Source organism: Mixophyes fleayi, chromosome 8 (assembly GCF_038048845.1).
Source record: "Mixophyes fleayi isolate aMixFle1 chromosome 8, aMixFle1.hap1, whole genome shotgun sequence".
In the NCBI taxonomy this organism is placed as follows: Eukaryota; Metazoa; Chordata; class Amphibia; order Anura; family Limnodynastidae; genus Mixophyes; species Mixophyes fleayi.
Genome location: NC_134409.1, coordinates 36,685,330 through 36,711,217, shown reverse-complemented (window position 1 = coordinate 36,711,217; position 25,888 = coordinate 36,685,330). Strand labels below are relative to the sequence as shown.

General features: G+C 39.1%; 1 protein-coding gene across 1 annotated transcript; it reads right to left on the bottom strand.

The window, feature by feature from the left end:
• Positions 1-5,062: 5,062 nt before the first annotated feature.
• GCLM (glutamate-cysteine ligase modifier subunit) lies at positions 5,063-23,719 on the bottom strand. The gene is made up of 7 exons (XM_075182352.1): positions 23,313-23,719; positions 20,026-20,091; positions 15,518-15,602; positions 14,229-14,285; positions 10,293-10,495; positions 9,637-9,751; positions 5,063-8,806 (listed from the first exon to the last, which is right to left on the bottom strand). Exons 1-7 carry the CDS (start codon positions 23,436-23,438, stop codon positions 8,634-8,636), a joined length of 825 nt encoding a protein of 274 aa, XP_075038453.1. The 5' UTR covers positions 23,439-23,719; the 3' UTR covers positions 5,063-8,633.
• Positions 23,720-25,888: the final 2,169 nt, after the last annotated feature.

Sequence of the window (25,888 nt, the reverse complement as noted above, 5' to 3'; positions counted from 1 at the left end):
AAGGGCACCTTTGCTGAGATGCAACAAGAGGGACCACAACATAAAGTTCTTACGAGCAGTGTAGAAGGTGAGCACATTGGAACTTTACTTGGTGTTGGAAAAGACCTAAACTTTATTACAGATATAGAAGTTAAATGCTAAAAGTTCTTGTTTTCCTTTTCTCGTAGAATCCATCGTCATATCCGATGAAAGTTCTGAGGGAGAAAAGAATGTTGGTAGTTCTTTGCAGGGTGTGGTAGAGAGGATGGAAAAGCTTGACGAATATTTTAAAGAATTAAGGGCAAACATTAATAAAAAAAATGAAGAAAACTAGACAAAAAACTTCATGGAGATGATTCAGTTTTTTTCAGACGCTTATGCCACAAAGCACTAGCTACTTTCACCATTAAAAAGTAAAATTTTATAATAATAATAAAAATAATAAGTTGAAACGTTTTATTTTTCAAATATTTTTTGAAGCATAATTCAAACAATAAATCTGTTGGATGTACAGTGTATTTATTCTGTGTATTTTACAAATATCTGCATTAACAAGTAAATAAAGGTTGGATTATAAAACATCTTAAATGTACATGTAAAAGGTTTTACAGAACACAGGTGCAAGATGTAGTACCATTTACACAGGTGTACTAATATGCAACCAGACATATATAAAATACACATCTATACACAAGTATAGGAAACACAAAAACGTGTGTTATATACAAAAATGAATTTAATTATACAGGCACACAAATGTAATACACATATTTAGCATTTTTATTTATATATATATATATATATATATATATATATATATATATATATATATTGAGTGTACAATAAAGTGACACATAGCTATAATTAAGGAGGCAGACATAAGCAACACACATAAAAAGAAAACATTGTTTTTTTTAGAAGACTACACTGACAGGTTTATAATTAAACTGGCAGACATATGCTATACGCATTAATGCAATAGACACCAGCTATTATTTTACCCCAAGAAGCACCCAAGTACAAAATGAGTGACGAGCAGACACCACATCATGTAGGACAGGTACATGCATCAGAAATTAACATGCACACGCACCCCCCAAAGGAGTCGCAGCTCAAGGAACTATCGGCACATGGTCGTAAATCGATCAAAAAATTATGCACACTACATGATCGTTCGATTGGTCGGAAAATATTAAACCATACGACCAACCAAAAAAGCCGACTATAGACACTTTGGTATGACTTTCGACCATCGTGTCACTATACACACTAACCTGACTTCCTAACGAACGGTCGTATGTTGGCTGATTTATCTGATTATTGGACGAAGACGCTCTAGTGTGCACCTAGTTTAAGGTTGTAAATTCCGAAGCACCCTTGTTTGTACAGAAGGTAGGAGAATGGAGTTTATCGTATTGTAGAACACATGCAGTCACCCTTGTTTGCATCAGATCACTTATCTCTCCATGTTTACAAAATAATCAATGACTAAATGAAGAACGTTCCTGTTCAGTAAATCATTTGAAAATATTTAACATAACAGATTTGGAAGCAGCTAGAGATAAACAGGATTCACCCTTGGATCTGAGCAAATCATTAACACCACTTAATGCATCATTGATGAGCATAAATTACTGGAGTTACATACCTTCTGGCAAATGTTATCCTTGGTCTGATTAGTTTTATTTAGCCTCCCCCAAAATAATGTCAGCACTTTTTGATCCATCCTACTCTAAATCAATGACCAGACAAACTTCAGAGGATTAATATATTCTTTCAGGCAAGCTCATTACACTTGCTTCTGGGACGTAGGTATGCAAGCCCTGACCAATCAAATTATTGTTTCATAACTGTATCAAAGTATAGTACAATAATTAATATGTCAGAACATTGCAATGTGATTGTATGTTTGCATCAGCGGGACACTTCCTATAGAGGCTTAATGAAAATAGCAGCAAGCAGGGTCACCCAGCGTTGTGCGGGTCAGATTTGTAATGTGTAGCAGTTTTTATATATTAACAAATTATTTGGTATATAGACCAACAATGTAATTTCAAAAATAAGTGAAAATAAGATTTGTTGCTTTGTCATTATGTCATTTTGTCACAAGGTTTCCTTTCAGCAATCAAACAATTGTTTACAACTAAAAAAAAATAAAAAATGCTATTTTCAATATTTGTCGTTATGTGATCTAATAGCGTACTTTTTTTTTATACTAAATAACTACGTAAGATTTGTCAACTTTACCTTGAGAGCTGTGGAAAATATTAACCAACACATACATACATACATACATACACAAGTTAACCCGTGCATGATACTCATGCATTCTAGTCAAATCAAGCTACTTAATGTGTTAAAAAGGTTCTTGTCATGCATTTGGGCCTAGCCCAGGCCTCCTCAGGGAAAGAGCGTTACTTCCCGACACATCCTTCATCAAGCCGGGCAGCAAACCCCTGCTAGGGGGGGGGGGGCGATTGCCCCGATCGCACCCCCCTGGATCCGCCACTGTACACATGTGTGTTCATGAGGTAAAATTACCTCACGAAAATGAGTTTGACCCCTCAACTCGTCAATGTCAGTATACCAAATTTCAGCCCTTTTTGAGTTGTTTTTTCGCACACACACACTAAGAATTTAGTAGGTCAGTTAACCCGTACATGATACTCATGCATTCTAGTCAAATCAAGCTACTTAAGGTGTTAAAAACTCCCCACTGTCACCCCCGGCAACCACCAACCACTCCCAACTGTCACTTCTTCAAGAAATATATAGGTCAGTGTATAACTCTGCCCAGCAGGTGGCGCTGCAGCTTGGAGTTTTTTTTTCCCCACACACGCCACTAGGCATTTATATAGTAGATATTAGAGAAATTAATTGATGAAGCTGTCGATGTGCAGAGCAAGATGCCAAGTTGGTCTGCCCAGTGTGCACTTATTGTACGTTGTTTGCAGACACCTCCACAAACTAGTAGTGAGATGCAGAGGTGGAAAATTCTGCAGGTGCAAGAGGGCAAACATCATATTATATACACACACAGTTGATCGAAAATAAAAAAAAATTAAAAATTTGTTACACACACACACACACACGTTTGGCCTCATTTAATTAATCATTAGTGAGACGTCAGGAACCTTTTACAGTGGGAAAAATGTGCCTCGTCATAATGCAATTTGAGACCCACGACATATTCCATTAAAAGTATCGGACAGGACCTGGTCCCACCAGTGTAAAAATAAACTCCTTGCAGGAATGGCGATTTCCATGCAACTCTTTGCACAGCAACAGACACCCTAAAAATGTGCCCTCTTCACACCTGTATCTCTTTTATACAATGTTGCTCAGCAAAATGAAATTTCCCAAAACTGAGCCCATCAGTGTACAAACTCCGTACTGTGCTAGAGAGCCCACCAGTGTACAAACTCCGTACTGTGCTAGAGGGCCCACCAGTGTACAAACTCCGTACTGTGCTAGAGAGCCCACCAGTGTACAAACTCCGTACTGTGCTAGAGAGCCCACCAGTGTACAAACTCCGTACTGTGCTAGAGAGCCCACCAGTGTACAAACTCTGTACTGTGCTAGAGAGCCCACCAGTGTACAAACTCTGTACTGTGCTAGAGAGCCCACCAGTGTACAAACTCTGTACTGCGCTAGAGAGCCCACCAGTGTACAAACTCCGTACTGTGCTAGAGAGCCCACCAGTGTACAAACTCCGTACTGTGCTAGAGAGCCCACCAGTGTACAAACTCCGTACTGTGCTAGAGGGCCCACCAGTGTACAAACTCTGTACTGTGCTAGAGAGCCCACCAGTGTACATACTCCGTACTGTGCTAGAGGGCCCACCAGTGTACAAACTCTGTACTGTGCTAGAGAGCCCACCAGTGTACATACTCCGTACTGTGCTAGAGAGCCCACCAGTGTACAAACTCCGTACTGTGCTAGAGAGCCCACCAGTGTACAAACTCCGTACTGTGCTAGAGAGCCCACCAGTGTACAAACTCCGTACTGTGCTAGAGAGCCCACCAGTGTACATACTCCGTACTGTGCTAGAGAGCCCACCAGTGTACAAACTCCGTACTGTGCTAGAGAGCCCACCAGTGTACATACTCCGTACTGTGCTAGAGAGCCCACCAGTGTACATACTCCGTACTGTGCTAGAGGGCCCACCAGTGTACAAACTCCGTACTGTGCTAGAGAGCCCACCAGTGTACAAACTCTGTACTGTGCTAGAGAGCCCACCAGTGTACAAACTCCGTACTGTGCTAGAGGGCCCACCAGTGTACAAACTCCGTACTGTACTAGAGAGCCCACCAGTGTACAAACTCTGTACTGTGCTAGAGAGCCCACCAGTGTACAAACTCTGTACTGTGCTAGAGAGCCCACCAGTGTACAAACTCTGTACTGTGCTAGAGAGCCCACCAGTGTACAAACTCTGTACTGTGCTAGAGAGCCCACCAGTGTACAAACTCTGTACTGTGCTAGAGAGCCCACCAGTGTACAAACTCTGTACTGTGCTAGAGAGCCCACCAGTGTACATACTCCGTACTGTGCTAGAGGGCCCACCAGTGTACATACTCCGTACTGTGCTAGAGGGCCCACCAGTGTACATACTCCGTACTGTGCTAGAGGGCCCACCAGTGTACATACTCCGTACTGTGCTAGAGAGCCCAACAGTGTACAAACTCTGTACTGTGCTAGAGAGCCCACCAGTGTACATACTCCGTACTGTGCTAGAGAGCCCACCAGTGTACAAACTCTGTACTGTGCTAGAGATCCCTAACTGAGCCCCAACTTCCCCCAATCTAGGCACACTTCCATGGAGGGTTTTGTACTTGTTCTTTGGACATTGAGCTTTCTAAATTATGTTATGTGCTTTTATTTTCCCCCCAAACTAAATTGCAATCACTTGACCTAATGTTGTATTGCTGGACTGGATTAACTCTTGAAGATATGTGGTGAGAAGGCAACCAAATTTGTTCTTTGGCTAAGGTCAAACATGCACATTGTGATGGGACCCGTGATAGATCAACAGCAGTTTCTCTGGTAGCGATGGACCCCATTAAAAAGGTAAGCAAACACCATCTTGACATGCAGTAATTTATTTTAAGGTTGACAGGAAAAGCTTAGGCAATATCCACTGTAACATATTGACAAGTCCACCAAGATATAGATTCCAGCATTCATTTATTCCAAGTAACAGGAAGAAAACAAGAAAAAAGGAATTGAAACATTCCTACCACAAACATAAAACATAATTATGTATATCCAGTCTTTGTATACTATTCAATGACCTATACTGAAAGAATCAGAACTTGTAGACAGGAGATTGATAACATTAGGATTTTTTGTCTGCCGTTACACAAACTATTTTGATTAAACTACATTAAAAAAACGAGTATAGACAGAATTTCTAACCATCCAGATGAGAAGTAGCATTAAGGAATGTGAGGCTGCCGTCCACAGGACAGTCAAGCTAAATATTCCTGAAAGGGCCACGAAACATAAGTTAAGATGAGAAGGTATTCTGTGATATTTACAGCCATAAATGCAAGCTTGCACACTGCGATATAACTCAAACCTTGGCATTGTATTGGCAATCTTGCATATAGCCAAGGAAAGATAGTCTCCAATTTCAGCCTAATCTGCAGTGTACTATAACAGGCTGAAGATTTATATACATTTGTGAATGCGGCATTATTAGACCTGGTGGTGCCACTTTTTAAAACACAGATACAAGTGGGGAAGAAAAAAAAAAAAAAAGCAAAAAGTAAAAAAGGTTACAGAACATAAATATTGAATGAATAATATTAATTTCAGAATGGATCATTTCCATAGCAATTCTACCTTCTTGTTCTACAGGACAATCACCTATTAAGAAGAAAAGTTTATGTTGCTACGGTAACTCTTTGCCAATGCATAGGTAATTAGGAGGCTGTAATTATTAAGCATGTATTAACTATGGACGAATTACCACCAAACTTGATGGTGCAAATGAGAAGGCATGGGCAGTTTATCTGTGCCTGTGACACTTTCCACCCTGGATCACAGACATCAGACAATTGGAAAAGATTAAATTATAATCCTTCCAGAGTACAATAGCTCGTATGTACTGTAGGCACTTTCTTCATAGGATTCAATGAACCCTACTTGATGTGCTGGTTAAGCTGCATTCCCCAACCAGTGAATGCAGCACAGATGGGAGGCCTGCCCGGTGCATGAACAGCGTGAGTGTAGGAGTCCTTACAGTCACAAAATTTGAAGCAAACCATATACAATTATATAAAAACTTAAAGTTAAAGCAGTAAGTGCAGTATTAACAGTATTTTAAAACACAGTTGGTTCTATACATTTTAGATTCCCTGCAAGCAAGGAAATAAGAAACAAAATCCATTTTCTTTTTGAGTGGACCAGTCACCCTGATAAATCTAAACTGTGCCCTTTAAACGCTGAATAAAAATCCATTTACCAGTTGATGCACTTAAAACAAAATTAGAATTACTTTAGGTCAATCCCCAAAGCTACACTGGCAGGTGCATTTGATCCATTAGGAAAAGTCTGCATAGAAACAAATGCAAATCAAATAGGAAATCAGAGCAATGATCAGAGTGGTTATATGGAATGTGATCATTGGGTCTACGTCAGACAGCTTTACAATTATTCATCAAGAGTCTCCAGTCTTAGTAAACAGATTGTAATACGTATATAGCCTGCTGGCGAATCTAAAGTGGTGCAGACACATACATTTATTCACAATATTTATTTTGATGAGAAAATGACAAACACCTTAATTACTTTAGTGGTGAAGGTCTCGTGCAGCAAGTCCATTGCTCATTCGCCACAAGTGAATCTCCATAACATAATTAAAAATTAAATATTCTTAGCCTAATTAACAAGATAATTTAAACGTTAATGTTTTAACACTGTAACAAATAAATAACTGGCATAGACTTCTGTCGGAGTCCCATACATCTGCATCACTCTACAATACAGCCAGACCTACAGCATTCTGCTTTCTGTAGAGGCTAAACTTAGTCTGCAAGTGTCGAGTAAATCTCTCCTAGATGGAATACATCCAGTTTACCATCTCATCAGTCTGAAATGTGAGATCCAGTCTTAGCATACAACAGCCACACACATATTTATCAAATCAGCTTTGACTCAAAAGAAGCAAGTTTTCTTGACTTCGTGTATGCCAAAGCAACATTTAATAAAAAAAGGATTAAAAGTTTAGCTTCAAGTTTTTTTTTTTTTCTTCTTAGGGTTCATGTACTGTTCTGCATTCCATTTATTTATTCTGATTGCTGGGTGTACACATGTGAAGGTCATATGGTCCAACTTTCAATATGTAGTTTTATAGTTAGGGAGAATAGAAAGGGGCACAGTATAAAAAGAACATGCAATGCTAAAGGTCAGCTTGGTAGGACTTACATCCACTTCTGTGTTAAACAACAGTGGGTTCCAAAGCTCAGATAGCAACATCAACAACTACACATGGGAAAGTTCTGGGAACCTTTTATAACAAATTATTTTAAACAAAGCACTGCGGAGAACATGGCGAGTCCCTGCCTAGACCATACCCTGGGGCAGCGCATAGGATCTATTTTTAAGTTGGGCATTTGTAAGAGTGGGCGAGAGACATGATCACTTGGAGGATTGTCCAATGACCACACACACAGGAAGACATTGGACATCTGTCCAAAAATGATTGGATGTTTTCAACCTCAACAGTGACATTGGGACAATTATTAACTCCAATGAAGTGAAGCTTCTAATGGGAATAAAGAAACATTTTTGAGCCAGAGCAAAATAAAAAGGAATTGTCAGTTAGGTTGTAAAATGCTGGGAACTGAACAACAAGTCTTCCAGTACTAGTCATAATATTAAAGGTTGAACAGAGATAAGGGCAATAAAGTCTGACTAACCTTTAATGTACAATGTTTACATTGTATATTAAGGCAGTATTTATATCTTACTACATCTATAAACTGCAAACTGTTTGTTTTGAACACACGTTTGACTGGAAACTTAAAAAACAAAGGCGGATTTGTACGGTCAGGACAAAATCAGATCCATTTTACGCCAAGACCAGATTTTGTTGTTACAAAAACGTTACGGTCATTTGCTAACCTCCACTGTATTTCCATCACTTTAGAAAAGAAATGTAACAAGCACGTTCTAGTTTGCAATTAACATTTTAACCCACTTTGTAGCTATGATACAGTAAACAAGTCTTTTCAAATTCTAGAACCACCATGATTTAAAGCTATGAAAACACAGAGGTGTTGTGTCACTAACACTTCACGTAAGTTACAGAACCATTCAGCATCTCAAGTGATCAACACAAGTTTAGAAAACAAAGCCACATGCAACGCGCACAACAAGGTTGATGGTGTTTTTCTTCAACATAAAACGGATTTAAACATCGGCACCTAGTGATCTAAGTAGCAACACAGTGGTCCCTCAAACAAGCACAGATTCACAAGGATTGCTTAAATCTGTAGCTCTTCTTCATCATTGTTTAGATTCAGGTCTGTAAACATTGTTTCAGCCACAGGTATGTAGGAGTCAGAAACATTTAGTCATCGGAACAATAATCTCTTTCCATGCACAAAGACAGTTATGCGTCAGTGATTTGCTGAGAAGTCCCCAGGCCGTTAATGTCGCTCTTTCCTCTTAGCCTGTATAATGTAGCCTTTTGATTTTATAATCCCACGTGTTTTAACAATGACAGAGTATCTCAGGATCCACTCTGGTGTCCACCCTTCCACTTGAGCTCCTTGGACACCTTCTCCCAGAGCTTCTTGAAAACTTTGTTCAGACAGAATTTCTGTTGTCAAAATGAAAGAAATCAGATTTGATAAGGTAAGACCAGAAGGTCACTGGCCAGCGTAATGCCTATGACAACTGCCCTCTACAAGAACCCTACTACAGTGCCAGGACATTATCAGTGTACACTACACACATGCTTCCTCTGCTCATTCTAGCTATTCATTAGACAACTGGTACTTAGAAAGGCAAACTCACAACTGCCATTTCTACAAAGGACCTCATGTTATTCTATATATCAAACCCGCAAGCCTAAAACATTTAATGGTGTGTGACGCAATATATATATTTTGGATAGTTGGCTATGGATGCCAGACTGCCTATGTTTTACCAAGTTATTGTGTTGTGATAGAAAGAAAGCCTGTACTAACCAGGTCTCAGTTTGGCCACTGTACAAAAACCAACATTTGTGAATGGGGGCAAGAAAATATGTCCATGTGTTTTCTAGAAATGTGTAATCAAATAAGCGAGCTTTATGAAATGTATTCTGTTCATACATGGCCTCAGCAACCTAGATTAGGTCGACTTCAGCTGTAACCAATATTAAATGCTCCCCAAGCAGAGGAAATTTAGCCCTTTCTTGGCATCAGATATGGTGGTCACACGCACGGCTTTCATATTGAGAAACATCCAAACGATTCCAATATTACTTTATATATCAGGCCAACACCTGCATAATAGTCATAATTCAAATTTGATTAAAATGCAGTAAACTCTAGTCAGCTGATCTCCTCAACCTGTATGTTTAGACACCAGCCACATGCAAGTGGGTCATATGGACTAGGAGCATCTGTGCAGTCCCCCCCCCCCCCCCAGATAATGCTCAGTTACCTTTGGAATCGCTGTGGGTTAATAACTGAATATCAAACTGCTTTGCAAATGCTGTTAGATCTGGCGGCATTATACAGCATGATGCAAGATTCACTTGGTTACTGTTCGGCTTTATCTGAAAGAGATACGGAAAACATTTAGCACATATGTACACTCATCATGGTACATTCATCATGGTAGTACTAACCAACACTGCTGCTGGGCTGTAAAAGGACAAAGTTGTGCAGTGCCAGGGAGTACAAATTTATTATCTAGCGTCAAAAAGCTGACAAAGTAATGACATGTCCCCTTAATCTTAAAGATACAGTGACCATGTATTCACTTCTACAAGAAAACTTCAGACTCATTATTTTATCCTGTAGTACGCTGATAATGACTAGCAGAGGCCAAATTTACTCCACCTAAGATTCTTGCTGCCAGTAACATTGTTTGAGTGTGGGAACAGTGTGTTCACTTCATACCAATGTACAGCAACTTATTTATATGTTAACCTACAACATGCTCTGGCAGATAAGAGTGGCAGGAACTGTAATTGGTTGCCTTGAACTCCACAAATAAAGGAGTTCTATGCTTTTACTTCCCTTCTATTCATTTACTGCAAAGTACGTAAAGAAAACATGTGCCATCCTGTGAGTGACAATGGTGCCAAGCCTCACCTGTGCCCAGAGATAAAGCTGCTCCAAGAGTGGTTTATCCAAATCCGAGGTTCCTATAGCAACAACTTTATTGTCCTGAACAAGGCTTTCCAGCTCCCTCCAGTAAGGCTGTAAATGCTCCAAGGTGAGAATGACTCCGTCTTCCAGAGGGGGCGGTGCAATGATCACAGAATCCAATTGGGTGACAGCAAGGGTGGAACATGCTAGAGGAATACAATTACGGACATGTGAGATTATCAGACAGTGGGAGAGCACACCGTCATTACTGCAGAAGTGCATTATCCTAGGGTTTAGAAGGGAGGACATTTTTATTACACTGTCCCTCCTAAATTTGTTGGTATATGGAGAGGAGCCTTAAACCACTGACAGCTGGAAATACTGGAACAAAAAACAAATAACACAAAACAACATTTTAATGTACAGTACATATCAAACAGATTAGGTCAACCTGTTTTATGCATGGTTATTGTTTCAGCAGATTTCTGTTTATTGTGCACGTTCTACCACTGCAGTTACTAGGCTGCGGACTTAATCACATTAATGCTACCAGCTACAGAGAACTGTGCAGAGCAGATGCGCTGACACATGCCCTCAACAAGCACCTGCTATATAGGTGCTTGTATTGCTGTGTGCCAGTTACTAAAACTTTAAATGCTTGATTCATTAAGGCAAAACAAAAAAATCTGAGTACGTTTTCACCTGGACAAACCATGTTACAAATCAAGGGGTGTAAATTGATTTATTATTTTGCACGTAAGTTAAATACTGGCTGTTCATTCATGTAGCACACAAACTTGATAGTTTTATTTGTACACTGAAATTTAAAAAAAGTTGATCTAGGACAGGCTTGGATAACTTGTGGCACTCCAGGTGTTGTGAAACTACAAGTCCCAGCATACCCTTCCAGCAATAAGCTGCTATATATTGGCAAAGCATGCTGGGACTTGTAGTTTCACAACACCTGGAGTGTCACAGGTTAGCCATGCCTGATCTAGGACATGCCCTACCCCAACATGGTTTTGCCAAGGTGCCAAGTTACTCTTTTTTTTCTGGTTTACGGTCCTTAATGAATTAGGCCCTAATTGATTTCACACACTGAAGCTCCGTATATTGGCAATATTTATGTCATTTAATGACATGCTCTTACAAGGGCTACATCTACTTGTAGAGTGTGCAAAACCATAACAACTCTGGTGAAGACATGTTTATAGCAACGGGTGTCTTGATGAAATGTTATTTCTGTGTTCTATGTAATTTCTATAATCGACAGCAATGTCATGGTTTTAAAGAAAAACACTTCTTGTTGTCGGACAATCAAAATATATTTTTTAGCTCACATTTCTTTTCTGTACTTGTTCCCATAGTACATGTTGGCTTTCAACTGAAAATTCAAATACATTTTCTGTACAGAGTCACAGAGGACAAACTCGGTTCACGTCATCGGAGCAAAACAAAAAAACAATAGGATCTAAGAATGCAACATAGGAAAGCCAATGCAACAGATATGGCCAAACAGATACATAGAAGTTCAGCTTAAAGCCACTGAACACATCGTTAGACAAATTTAGTCTAACAAAAGGATCAAACTCTGTAGCATTATAAGCAGCAGTCCAACATAGAAGTTTGTTTTCTTCTTTAAATAGGACAACTAGGAAAAGAAAAGGATTCTCTGGAGATTGCAAAATAAAGGCTATCAGTTACATGGACACAGACTCATGTCATGTGAAGACAGTGGAGGAAGGGTAGAGAAGACACAGTTCAGAGGGGCGTTTCAAAGCCTCTGCTCACTACATCATGTGCCATGTGACTGTTGTTGCCATGGTAGTCTGCCACTGTGCGGAATTGTAAGTCAACAGTAGAATGAAGAAACAAACTAAGGAAAATGGTAAATACCAACATTCTTCTTATAGCCTGCCACAGTGATCTATATTAAACAAAAACAACAAACACCTCATAGGATTGTTGCTTTAATCATAGCAAACTACAATAAATATTTTAAGTGGATGAGAATCAGGTAAATCACTGATTGGATATCTTAACTTTATGACCCTAATATATTAAATAAAAATCACTATATATCAAAACATTAATTCAATATAAAGTGCAAATTCAAACGAGTTTACTAGTAGAAACAAAATGACTACCTTGTGCCAAGGACTTATTCAGCTTATTATTTGTGTACATTAGTGAATAGATGATAGGATGACATAGGATCCAGAAGCTGTTGCTGCGCCAAAAGTTTCTCATTCCCATTTTATGCTGTTACTAGGAAACTATTTCAACCTTTGTTCCAGCCCACTCTGCTTGGCATCTTGTTACACAAGGGCTCACTAGATTGCAAAGGGAGGGTTATGAAACCTGAATGTGTATACTGTATTAACAACATATGTTTAGTGATCTGTTGTATTCAACATGTCTTAAGTGTTGAAGCCAGCTATGTGTCCTGCCAAATAGTTGTTTATTTTCAATGTGGTTTACATCACCACTTCCATATCGGTGAACCTTGGAGTTTTATTGAAAGATAAAAAAAAAAAAAACAGGCGAAGTTCAAATGAGGCCAGGCTGGCAGCTCTATTAACAGCACAGATGAAAACAGTCCACAATAAGAGCCCTGCAGCTTTCTCATCATAGGAGCTCATCCATTGAAAACTGCAAGCACCTTGTCAACCATGAGGCTTGTTGAATAACAAGTCTTGTGCTAAACTCACAACTCTTCACAAGATTGGCTGGACAAAAAAAAAAAAAGTATACAAGAGCAAACAAGGCTCCTCTGTCTATTGGTTTTATGAATGTTTAGATATTTTAGGGCATTTTTCAGGAAGAAAAAGGGGGGGAAACAAAAATCCACAAACCTCACCCCACCCCCCAAAAAAACCTACAAACAATTTAAAATATCCCATTTTTACTGCACATGAATACAATGTTACACTGCAATTGGCTTTCTCGAAAACAAAATGTAAAAAAAAAAAAAAGAATGCTGCCTAATTAAATAATTAAATGCAGACCTCCTGAGCAGGAGTAACACTCCTACATTAAAACCGTATTACTGTACTTCTAAGTGCCAGCGTGATGCATTCTCACGGCTTTCAGCTCCTTGCATCTCACTAAATGAGGGGAGCCGAAATGTCTTCACAAACCGATATACAGACACAAACAGAAAGGGCACTGCTTGGAGATATTAGCTCTTTTATACCTTCGTGGCCAGACAACATTTTAACATTTTGCTCAGTGTTCATTATCAAATCATGACACAACTACTTTGTGCATTCTAGTTAATATCACAGTGTTTTGTGGTACCGAAAAAAAAAAAAGTCTTTATAGCATAGCTCTGCAATCCATATTTTACACACTAATTGCAGATACTGGACCTCTAATAAACATGTAGGATTTTATTTTTAAGATGGTTTTATATCTAAACCTGGGAACACTTCTGTCCCCATGATAGATAGATACACAAAGGGTGTATCAGTGATGGCAGAGAGGAGAGATCAGAGCCAGGTCTCTACTATAGCTCAAGGTATGTCTGCTCACTAATGACCATCTCTAGGGATGTCACTGATGTGACACCATAGGATTTTCTTTTAATAATGTGAAAGTCCAAGTTTCCACAATAAGGGTTCACTTTCAATGTTGTGTAAAAATCGGGTGACCAGGAAAAAACAAACAAACACGAGAACAGTTCCTGGCCACATAAGTGGAACCAAAAGCCTTCATTGAAAGTGCATAGCTGCCTTATTGAGTGGATGTGATATTCGAGTCTCTCGGTACAAATCCCTTTCTCTACTAAGATACAGATATAGATATTTTAGGACAGCAGATCGTATGTAGTTAAACATGGTACTATAAGATAGTCCTAAATCAGCTTTCCTCAAAATGCTTTTCTCATGGTGCAAATATTTATTGTTAGTTTTCCCATATCATTAAGCATTGACTTACCCATGTCTACAGCATGTCTGATAGATGAAAGGCCAGAACCCACAATAAATAGTTTCACTGTAGAGAGAAAAAGAACATTGATTAGATCAAATAAGACCTACATGAGATACTATAACAATGATATCTGTAACCACTGGGCAGTTTTCCAAGCTGTAATATATACTGCAGTGAGCTTATCAAAAATGACAAGGACATATTGTGTATGTATAATATACAATATTATGCACATATACATATATAGTGAATTAAAAAAAAAAAGTGGATTATTTAGCACCCAAAACACATTTAAAATTAAAACTCTGTTGGCAAAAAAAATTAAATTTCAATGTTTTGATCCCCGAACCACTTAGTTATCACTTTTGCCTTATGGCAAGGTGCTCCATCATGCTGGAAAAGGCATTGTCCATCAACAAACTGTTCTTGGATGGTTGGGAGAAGCTGCTCTTGCAGTCCAATCCCTGTATCTTTTGCAGAATATCAGTCTGTCCCCGATGTTTTTCCTGGAGAGAAGAGGCTTAGTTTCTGGCCTTCTTGACACCAGGCCATTCTCCAAAAGTCTTCACCTCACTGTGCATGCAGATGCACTCACACCTGTCTGCTGCCATTCCTGAGCAAGCTCTGCACTGGTGGTGCCCCCAATCCCGCAGCTGAATCACCTTTAGGAGACTGTCCTGGCACTTGCTGGACGTTCTTGGGCCCCCTGAAGCCTTCTTCACAACTATTGAACCTCTCCTTGAATTTATTGATGATAGAATAAATTGTTGATTTAGGTGCAATCTTACTAGCAGCAATATCCTTTGCCTGTGAAGCCCTTTTTGTGCAAAGCAATATGACTGCACGCATTTCCTTGCAGATAACCATGTTTAACAGAGGAAGAACAATTATTTCAAGCACCACCCTCCTTTTAAAGCTTCCAGTCTGTTATTCTAAGTTAATCAGCATGACAGAGTGATCGCCAGCTTTGTCTTCGTCAACACTCTCACCTGTGTTAACTGGAGAATCACTGACCGGATGTCAGCTGGTCCTTTTGTGGCAGGGATGAAATGCAGTGGAAATGCTTTTGGGATAAAGTTAATTGTCATGGCAAAGAGGAACTTTGAAATTAATTGCAATTCATCTGATCACTCTTCATGACATTTTCGAGTATATGAAAATTGCCATCATAAAAACTGAGACAGCAGACTTTGTGACAGATAATATTTGTGTCATTCTTAAAACTTTTGGCCATGACTGTATATTATATATAAATAAAAAAGCAAAACATAAAAAAACATATAGCTTTTATTTACCAGACACTTTCATTTCCTCTCTTTCTTCAGGGTTAATGGTTTCCATGGCCTGGGTTACAGCACATTCCAGTGTATGTGGAGGTTCCTAGCAGACATAAGCAAAATACACACTAATTTATGATAAACCCACCAAGTGTCCACAAATATGTCTGTATATGGTTGGAAGAGAAAAATTGGCTTCATTACTTGTGTCAATAGATAACGAACAGAATAGGGCAAATGGGTAAAGTCACTGGGCATTATAAATCAAAAACCTTTCAAATGTGTCATTTAGGATTTGGGCACTTATTCTGGATTTTAAATTTAATTAATACAAAAAAAAAAAAAATATATAAAAGCTGAATGTAGGCCAAGCAAACCTCACCTATAGCCAATTTAGTGGCTATAGTCCAGAATAAGGCATGGCAAGGTTTAAAACAAGTTGAAAATGAGTATATAGTGAACAGAAAATGTCCATTAATGACGTGGCTATATTATTTTATGCATCTACCCCGATAGGTGGGGCTCATTAAACTTGCAGTTCATGCAAATGTACAGGTCTTCACACTCTAAAATTAAAAGAAACAATATAGAAGAAAGGAAACCTGGGAAATTGTCATACATCAAATACAGAATTCACTGTTTAAATTGGAAGTTGGCCGGGAAAAAAAAAAAAAGGAACAAAAAAAATTCCTGTCAGCTAACAGCGCAAGAGGACTCGCCTTGGTAAAAACAACTGTCTGATCTGGGACAAAGCTATGCACATACCAGATATTCAACAGTGACATTTTCTTTCACTCCACAACGGGTATTTCAGTACTATATGCAACCCACAGAAAATGTGCAGTTATTTTTAATAGGGCATCGAGAAAATTTTATATATTTATTTTACAGAGGTGCTCAATAGAAAAAACGTGTGCATGTTGTTACATAAACAGCAGGTTTGTTTGTTTTTTTTTTGCAAGTGAAGCTGCTTAACATACATCAAATAGCCATAGCTGAAAGTTTAAGTTTTGTGGTTCTATAGGAATATAAAATATGCGAGGAGTTTGTATGTTCTCCCCGTGTTTGTGTGGGTTTCCTCCGGGTGCTTTGGTTTCCTCCCACACTCCAAAAAACATACTGATAGGTTAATTGGCTGCTAACAAATTGACGTCTGTGTGTTAGGGAATTTAGAGTGTAAGCCGCAATGGGGCATGGACTGATGGGAGCGAGTTCTCTGTACAGCGTTGCGGAATTAGTGGCGCTATATACATAAATGGTGATGATGATGAATATGACAATATTTAAAGTTCAGATCGTGTGATATTCAAGGGAGCTTTCTCCAGCCGTCTCACCCTCTAATCTAGTACATCAGCATAGGGTACCCTTTCCTGGCACCCCTCTGTTTGCTCATTGCAGCAGAGTTTCAAACAAATTCGGAAAGTTCCAAAGTACAGCTAGAAACAGCCAATCTCTGATAGTATGGGCACAGTACTGTCAGTGATGTCTGTGTGCTCCCACCAAATCTGCATGTAAATGGCACGTGTGTTTTTCATGCAATTTTGATGCTGCGAGAAGTTTCATGAGGTATTAGCATTGCTTAACTCCACTATTCTCCTTTATAACTGCATAGCGTATTAAACATTTCTATATCGACATTCACTAGCGAGGGGGGTGAAGCAACGCTTGTGCAATGTGCCTCTATACAGCGTTCGTTATTAAACACAACACTTTGCACAAGACCGATGTGGGCAATGATTGCAGAATGTCAGTCTAATAATGTGGTGAAGATAAATCTTTAGAATGTGTTTCTCCTGAGGGGAAGGTGCGGTTTCAGAATCATGAGTATTTAATGAAAGGAGAAGGCTGTCGTTTGTAGAATTCTACAATCATCAGTAAAAATGACTGGAACTCGCTCCACAACATACTGGCAGCAGCAATGGTAAAACACATTAACCTGACAATCTAATGTTATGCAGTCCAGTATAAATATCAATACTGAAAGGGTCAGAAGTAATCTTATCAGTGCCAAAGGCTCATAGTACAGTAAAATTGACATTTTACTCTTGGGTGCCGCAATACAACAGCAACCAAAGCTTTACGGATCTTTATCATGCAAATTTAATATGAAAAGAAGCTTTGTCCTTTAATGCTGCAGCTTTGTTGTACATTTCACAATAGCCCACAGCAGCAGGACAAGTACAGTAGGTGTATGCAAATCATGAATCTCCAAATACAATGGATATGGACTGGCTCCATATCATGCAAATTATGTAGAGAAGCAACGTACAATCAAGATCTTTATGGCTGACAAGGGTGTGCAGACTAAAGGAGCAAAACATTCACAATCCACCACTTTCTTCCCCAATCTTCACCATTTACCAAAGCAGGTGCCTACATGAATCCTCCTAGAAACTCCCATAATTACATGCCTAAGTCCTGGCACCCATGCCCCCTGTACATGAGTAACTATGATAAAGGATGCTTTAAATGTAACTGCCTTATGAGACACTAATCCTTACCATAACTGGTCAAAGAGCAGTAACAGGGTGAGTCAGTGACCAGATGCATACGGAGCTCAGGCACATGAGCAACATTGGGTGGAGGGAGGAAAATTATATATATTTAGTTTGTGCATATTCTTTATTTTAAAGCATGGTGTTACTACACTGCTATTGGGTACCCTGCTCTTTCCACTATCGGTAACGGTATTGTTTTACCGTGCAATTGCGATTAATACACCACGTGTTATGATGTAATCGCACGGATTCATAACACACATTTACATTCGCACTTACTTAAATAATGTAAATGTAATGTAAATAATGCACATTTATTAAGGGTTCTAATCCACATTTATTTATTAGTAAAATGTATTAGATTGTTTATACCTAAATGATAATATATTAAAAGTATCTAAGGCTCATGATATAGGAAATGTATCATGTTTAATGTCATTTTGATCTGCACATCACCATCAGACATCCGCTACTATCGGCTAAGTGATAGCACCTTGCGTACTCAAGTTATGGATGATAAAGGATAAATGGTCAAAATGATACTGTGTTTGTAACGCTAATAGACCAGTTTGAAACAGCTTTTCGGAGGGAAAACTTAGTCATCTGTTGGAGAGCTGACCCCCACCCTTGGAGGGCATTGTTTCAGCACACCTATAACCTGCATTATACTGGACTGTCCTGAATCCTTAACCTATGGAAACATGCCATGACATCAGTAGTTTTTTCTATACCGAAACTAAATACTCTCAAGCTGTTTTACCAGCTAGTTCACTCTCTCTTTGCTAGTTCGCTCTCTCATGTCTACACAGTAGACATGATTACCTTATCCTGGGCCTGGATGAAATGTTAGAGGAGACGTAGTGTATTCAGTATCAAAGGACCACAAGAAAAAACTTGGGGTAGGCCCTAGGCGCCACAGGCGCCTAGGGACTACCCCAAGTTTTTTCTTGTGGTCCTTTGATATCCAACCAGGGGGAGGGGTCCCCCTTTCACAGTGTCCTCGTTTTCGGCAGCCACCTCCTACTTACACTGGGTACTAGCGCAGATATTTCTCTATTTGTAATGTATTCAGTGTTTTTATACTTTCCTGCTTTATTGTAACATCTTTAATGCGTAACAATAGCTTGCTGTAAATACTGCTATATTTTGCAATTAAATATCTTTGTGCTTTGGAACCACAACAATCGCATTGGACAGTGTTTTATTGGTAAGCAATAAAATTACTTTAAATACCGCTTATACAATGCACCAGACTATACCATTTTCAATTTACCAACCCGAGTCTGTATTGCATCAGTTGGGAATCACCAAAACTGGTGACTGTCGCGTAGCGTTTGCATGCACAGCATTTCATAATGGCGGCAAGAGCCACATAGTTCCCTCAGTTATATTGTCACCAGGGCTTCTGGCGATTCCTTGTCTATAGCTAGTGTTACGCAATGCAGTTACCAGCTGATGCAATAGAAAGCATGTTCCAGCCACCTAAACGCTCCATAGCGTCTTAGACATGTCAGCCCAACTATGCAACATGCCAATGAAGACTGTACTAATATTAGATATATGACCAAAACATATTCAGCATGCTCATAAAATGGCAGGAGACATTGCATCATCAGAATAAGCAGTTTCAAACTTTTGATTAAGAGTGGTGTCACATGGCTGCACATTTCTACCTAGAAAGGTCCAACCTTCATAAGCAAAGAGTCCCCGAGATTGTAGTGGGTTCAAGTGAAGCGGAAACCACCCTCCCCCATCACACAAGAACCATCCAACAATAAAGATGCTGCTATCTGCAGCCAATTAGTAAAGATTGCTATACGGAGTCTTGTGGTGTTCTGGTGAACTTATACCAACGAATGTGTTACCAGATTATGGTGTACTCAAATATAACCAGCAGGACGTTGGAATGTTTAAAACTATTGCAGTCAATCTCTACATTTCAGGATTATGGCCAAAATTGGGTTAAATACAAATAGACACAGGCCTATTTTATTAATCCAAAAGGGATTAAAGATAACCAATTATTACCTGTACAAGCTCTGGACTGATTTTCAAGCTCCATTCATTTAGTGTTGTTCTGATGCAATCACCCAACTGTAAAGAAAAATATTTTATTACAATATAATAATAACAACAATCAAAGAGCATAATCAGCACATGTGACTGTTAGTGATCAACCCAACGATCATTACGTGTAAGGCACCCCTATAACATGGAGAACTGTACAAAATAAGTAAAACCCTCAAAATCAGACACTGTCTAGTGGGGCAGTTATACACACCCGACACATGGTGAAAATGTCAGAGTATGTATGTATGTATGTATGTATGTATATATATATATATATATATATATATACATATACATATACATATACATATACACATATACATATATATATATATATATATATATATATATATATATATATATATATATATACACACATATATATATATATATATATATACACACACACACAGTCAATGATTAGAATGAACATAAAGCTTCACATTAACCCAATAACCTCTTTGCATCATATTCTTTACACTGTGTGTGTTCTCCTTTTTGTAAGTTGCATATGAAACAGGGAAGTGAATATATCGATAATCTTTAAATAGCCGTATGTTTGCAAAGTTATTCTTGACTTTAAAAATGAAGCAAAACCGATACAACTGCCATGTCTAGTTTGTTTATAGGGTGTGTAAAGGGAGCTACTAACCTTTATGATGGAACAAGCTACATGGACAGTAACATATAGGTGAAGTTTATGGTACACAAAGAACCTGGCCAATTCTGGTTGAGAACAGATTATCATCATCAATTTATACAGCGCCACTAATTCAGCAGCGCTGTACAGAGAACTCATTCACATCAGTCCCTGCCCCATTGGAGCTTACAGTCTAAATTTCCTAACATACACACAGACACAGACAGACAGGGAGAGACTAGGGTCAATTTTTATTTTTATTTTTTTTTAAGCAGCCAATTAACCTACCAGTATGTTTTTGGAGTGTGGGAGGAAACCGGAGCACCCGGAGGAAACCCACGCAAACACAGGGAGAACATACAAACTCCACACAGATAATGCCATGGTCATGAATTGAACTCATAACCTCAGTGCTGTGAGGCAGAAGTGCTAACCACTAGGCCACTGTGCTTATAAGATTATGTAATCTTATAAGGAAGAAAGATGAACAAGCTTCAAACAATAACAGCAACAGGGTCTCCATATGAAAATGACCATTAAAGCTTTAAAGTTATCCTAATTTTTAGTTTAAAGCAATAAACTGGATCTGTCACCCATGTACAGTACATGGGGGACGAGTTCTAGGTAATATCAGCTTGGTGACACTGCAGTAAAATGGAATTGGCGATTAGTAAACGCCCCAAGAATTGACAGATGTGACTTGCAGAAAGAACGCTCTGATTATACACAGGCAAGTAAAAGTCATGTGACCACCCCCCTTCAAACATTAATATTTGTAAATAGAATACAGCAAAACTAAAAATGGTTTTGCAATGCTGATGTGTTGAAATATTCTGTCCTTAGATTTGTAAACACGGTGTTAAATAGATACACAAGACATTATGGTTTATATAAAGTGCATTTATTTGTTTACAGTAACTAGCACAATTTCTGAAACTGCAATAGCCTTTTTAGAATAAGCAATAAGCATTTATTTATTGTGCAGCTATTTATTTTTTTTTTTTAAAGATCTGGAGTTCTTTGAAGGTTCGCTGTATGTTTGGATTCATAGTTTGTTTGTTTTTAAGCAGTAAAGGGTAAGTAAGGTCGGCATCATAAACGATAAGCTCAGTCTAGAAAAGCATTGATAGTTTTAATAGCAGAATAGTGTCAGGAGTCAGAAGACTAAGAACAGCAAGTCATCCTGACAGGATGTAGTAATGAAGGAAGTGAACATAACTAATTCACTATTATAAATGCTGTCTGGGAGTTATATATGTACAGTTTACTTACTGTATTTGATTTTAGTGTCAGAATGACAGTGCAAGAAAAAAAAAAAAAAAAGTTTGTTTATAATAAGTCTCAGGTTCTTGATGCAATCCAGTCCAACCAGCAGAATTCTTGTATTTTTAACCCTGCGTATCAGTAACATTTTTGAAGGCAAGATAAACACACTATTATTTCCCTTTAAAATGTAACAATGCCAGTAAGACCAACTTAATGAGCAGAGTCTGAAAAAGACCTTGGGTTACTTTCAACAAATGGCCATAATGTGATGCAACAGGTTTTGGCCAAGAAACAGCCAGTGTAAAAACAGTACATTAGTACCAGATACATTTAAAATATCCCAATAATGAGGATTATTAGAATTTCATAAAACTAGATGTGCACTTTTAATCAGGTTTTCTAACGTTACCAAATACTTACCATTACGTTATATCTTTACCATTTCTGGCTTTTAAAAAAAGATATATTGTGCACATGGCAGATACGACAAAAAACAACAAAACAAAAACAAAACCTCAGTCATTAAGCACAAAAACAACGTTCAATGGTCTACACCGCCTTATACAGACGTAATGTTTTGTCAATGCTTCTTGTCAAAGTTTCGGACACAAAAAGAAGCCTGTAATTGGTAAATATCTCTTATACAATAGCTGTCAATCACTGATGTCTACCTATGGATAGCCTCACCTCTGCTCTGTGGGCTTCCATATCCAAGGATCATTGTGTTGTAGTCTGAATTGCAGCAAAATGCAGTCAACTCAGTTCTGAGGATAAATACAACTAAAGTCTTGGATTACAATGATCTTTACATTTGTCCCAAAGCAAAACATGCCCCCACCCCACCCCACTGCAGAGCTTTTGAACGACTAGAGGTGTCTGCTGAGAACTCTACATGTGTTCACTGACAGATTGCATCATCCATATTATAATGTGTACATATTATATAATGTAAACAAACTTACCGCTTGCTTGGCTCTTTAAACCACAAAAATATAGTACACAACAGCACATGTGAGCTGGTATTTCTCTGCATTTCTTACCATGTAACAGACCAGTTGTATAATAAGCATTAAAAAAAAAATTTTTTTTTTGAAAAATAATAATAATGATAACTAAATCTGTATTAAATATCCAAAATGAAATACAAAGCTCTATCAACTTAAAGTAAAAAAATAAGAATAGGGTGATCACAAACGTATTTAGCACCCGGGTATATTTCCTAAATTAAAGAACATGTCAATTGTTAGAACTATTCTGTGCTAAAGGCAACTGCTGCTCACTGAGTGTCATCTATAGGTCAGTGCAAGGAGGAAGCGGTCAGTAAATGGACATTACTCACCTCCTCGCTGGGGGTGACCGTGCACTTCTTCTTCAGGCGCCCCCAGTTCATCAGGTTACCGGTGTGCAGGTGGAGGGTGTCCGCCTTGTCCAGCAGAGTCATCGCTGCGCCGCTGTCGGTGCTCATGTCCCTGCAGAGCACAGTGTATACCAGTGTAACCTCTCCGCTCAGCCGCCGTGCAGAGTATAACAGAGTATATCAGTGTGACCTCTCCGCTCAGCCGCCGTGCAGTGTCTCAGGCACCGCCTGCACCGCTCTGCTATTAAAGCTGCAGGGCGATGACTCGGCACAAATCCAGCTGTAGACACAAGAAGAGCAGTGTAACCGTGACTCATCACCGGCTCCCACACACACACACAGATCTCCCCCCCGGGCACCGTGACACATGTGGGCTCCACAGCCCAGCACAGCACACGTTATTATTATTATTATAGGAGCATGTGGGAGCGGGCGGGCGCCCCCTGGCGTCCGGGAGTGTATTTCACACAATCCTTATTACTGGAAGTAGTATTGTTACTACAATCATGTAACTATTACATTGGGCAACACTCATTTTATTGGCAATCATAATAGAATGATTTTAGGGTAATTGGTTCTGATTCCGACCATGACAAAGATTTATAAAAAAACAAACATAAAAATGCAAAAAAATGTAATGGTCAAATCGCATTGAAATTGTCTCAAATACATGAAATACATAATGGCATTTTATTCAGTATAATAACAGCTAAACATAGTAAGATGATTTGCATAATCACAATTAATGCATAATAAAACACTGTAGGATTTTCTTTTATGTGGGTTATCAGGACAGGACATTGCTGGAGGCTCCAGCAATAGTGACCTATCATATGTCTGTCCCATCTGCGTTGATACCTTTCCTCCATCATCTTTATAGCTTGATAAAACCTTTCCCCTTGTTCCTCACTAAAATCACCAAGGTTATCCGAAAATCTGTGTAAATGGCTACGGAGAAAGTGTACCTTTATGTTTATATCAGTACCCAAATTTTTAAAGTTTGTGAGCACACCGCAAACTTCATAAATGCACAGCCATTCGGCCTGCTGCAGCCATGCAAGCGGCTTGGAGAATGCTAGGGTACCGTGGCAGCAGGTCTCACGCCAAGGAGCAAGCAGCTCTCAAGGCCATGTGAATGCACCACTTGCGGTGCAAGTGGGGGAGGGGGGATCCCAATCCATTCCATCTCATGCTGGCTTCTCAGCAATGGAGCAGGTAGTTCCATGGCCTCCATTTCACAATCCCATGTTCTTTATCACTAGCCCTCCAGGAAGTGGGGCAGGACTCCAATGTCCGATTTGTGCTACAGCGCATGCCAAACCTCCAAAACTGAAAGTTTGGCTTTTCATTAGGAATATGTGCATACGCCTTACAGCCGAATACATGGACTTAGCTTTTTACAGACCACGCCTCCAGTGGTCTTTTACCTTTAACAGCTACTGTGGGGGCTCGGTTTTTAAGGTAGACTACAGTGGACACTGCCTCCGCCCAAAAACTTTTCTCCAGCAATTTCTATCGGCATAGAACCATGGCACCCATTTATTAGGTTTTGGCCAGCTATCACTTGGGCTTTAGAAGGATCTCCCATTGAAGCGATAAAGCATTTAGGAAGATGGAAGCCGAATAGCCACAAGAACTATTAGCACAGTCTAAACACACTGAGATGCTGCACGTTAAACACATGTTAATCAGGGGCACACATATGATTCAAAATTCACAGGTCCAAGAATGGCCAATCTGGGTAAACAACGTTGGGTCACTCACCCTTCACTAACTGATCCGAACATATCTCTGGACACTTCAGGTTTGGCATGTAGTTAGCAGATTGTAAAGGGGTGTCGTTGATACACAGGGATGCTTCACACCTATCTAGATGTCAATGTGAAGTAATTTTTAGGAGGTCCATGAAATTTATCGACGTTGCCCCAGAACGCGATGACTCCCAGTCGTTTAGGATTGGGACAACTACAGCTTCGGCTTCGTCTTCCATCGTATCGTTACAGCACTTAAGGTCATGGAAGTCCGATACCTGCCAGATATTTGTCAGACCTACTAGAAGGTAATATGCCTGACCCCTGTCCACGGTAACCCAAGGATTTGCTGCATGTGAAATTTAGTGAGGGCATGAAGGGATTTTTTCCTAATCTTTCCTTGGGCAAAGGCCTAATTAGATACGAGCCTCCGAGTTTTTATGTTTTTTAACCTTTATATGGGATACTGCATCCCTCCACCCTGATAGCAATATTTCTTGAGTGGTCAGTGATCAGATAAGGTGAAACAATAAGGCTGAAGATACAGAGGAACACACACAGGTGGGTTGTTGCAAATACTCTGAAGTTCATAAAAAAATAAAATATAAATCTATATAGTGCTCATCTCAAAAATCAAAGTACCCTTGTTAGACACCTCGCCAGTTCACAGATTAACCACTCTGTAACCCCACTTCTGTTCTATTTCTTAGGCCGATGACTGATGTATCTGATTGTGACTGTTCCCCAGCCATGAGATCAATGCAACAAATTTGTTCCTCCATGTCATCTTATTCTAGTTCACATACC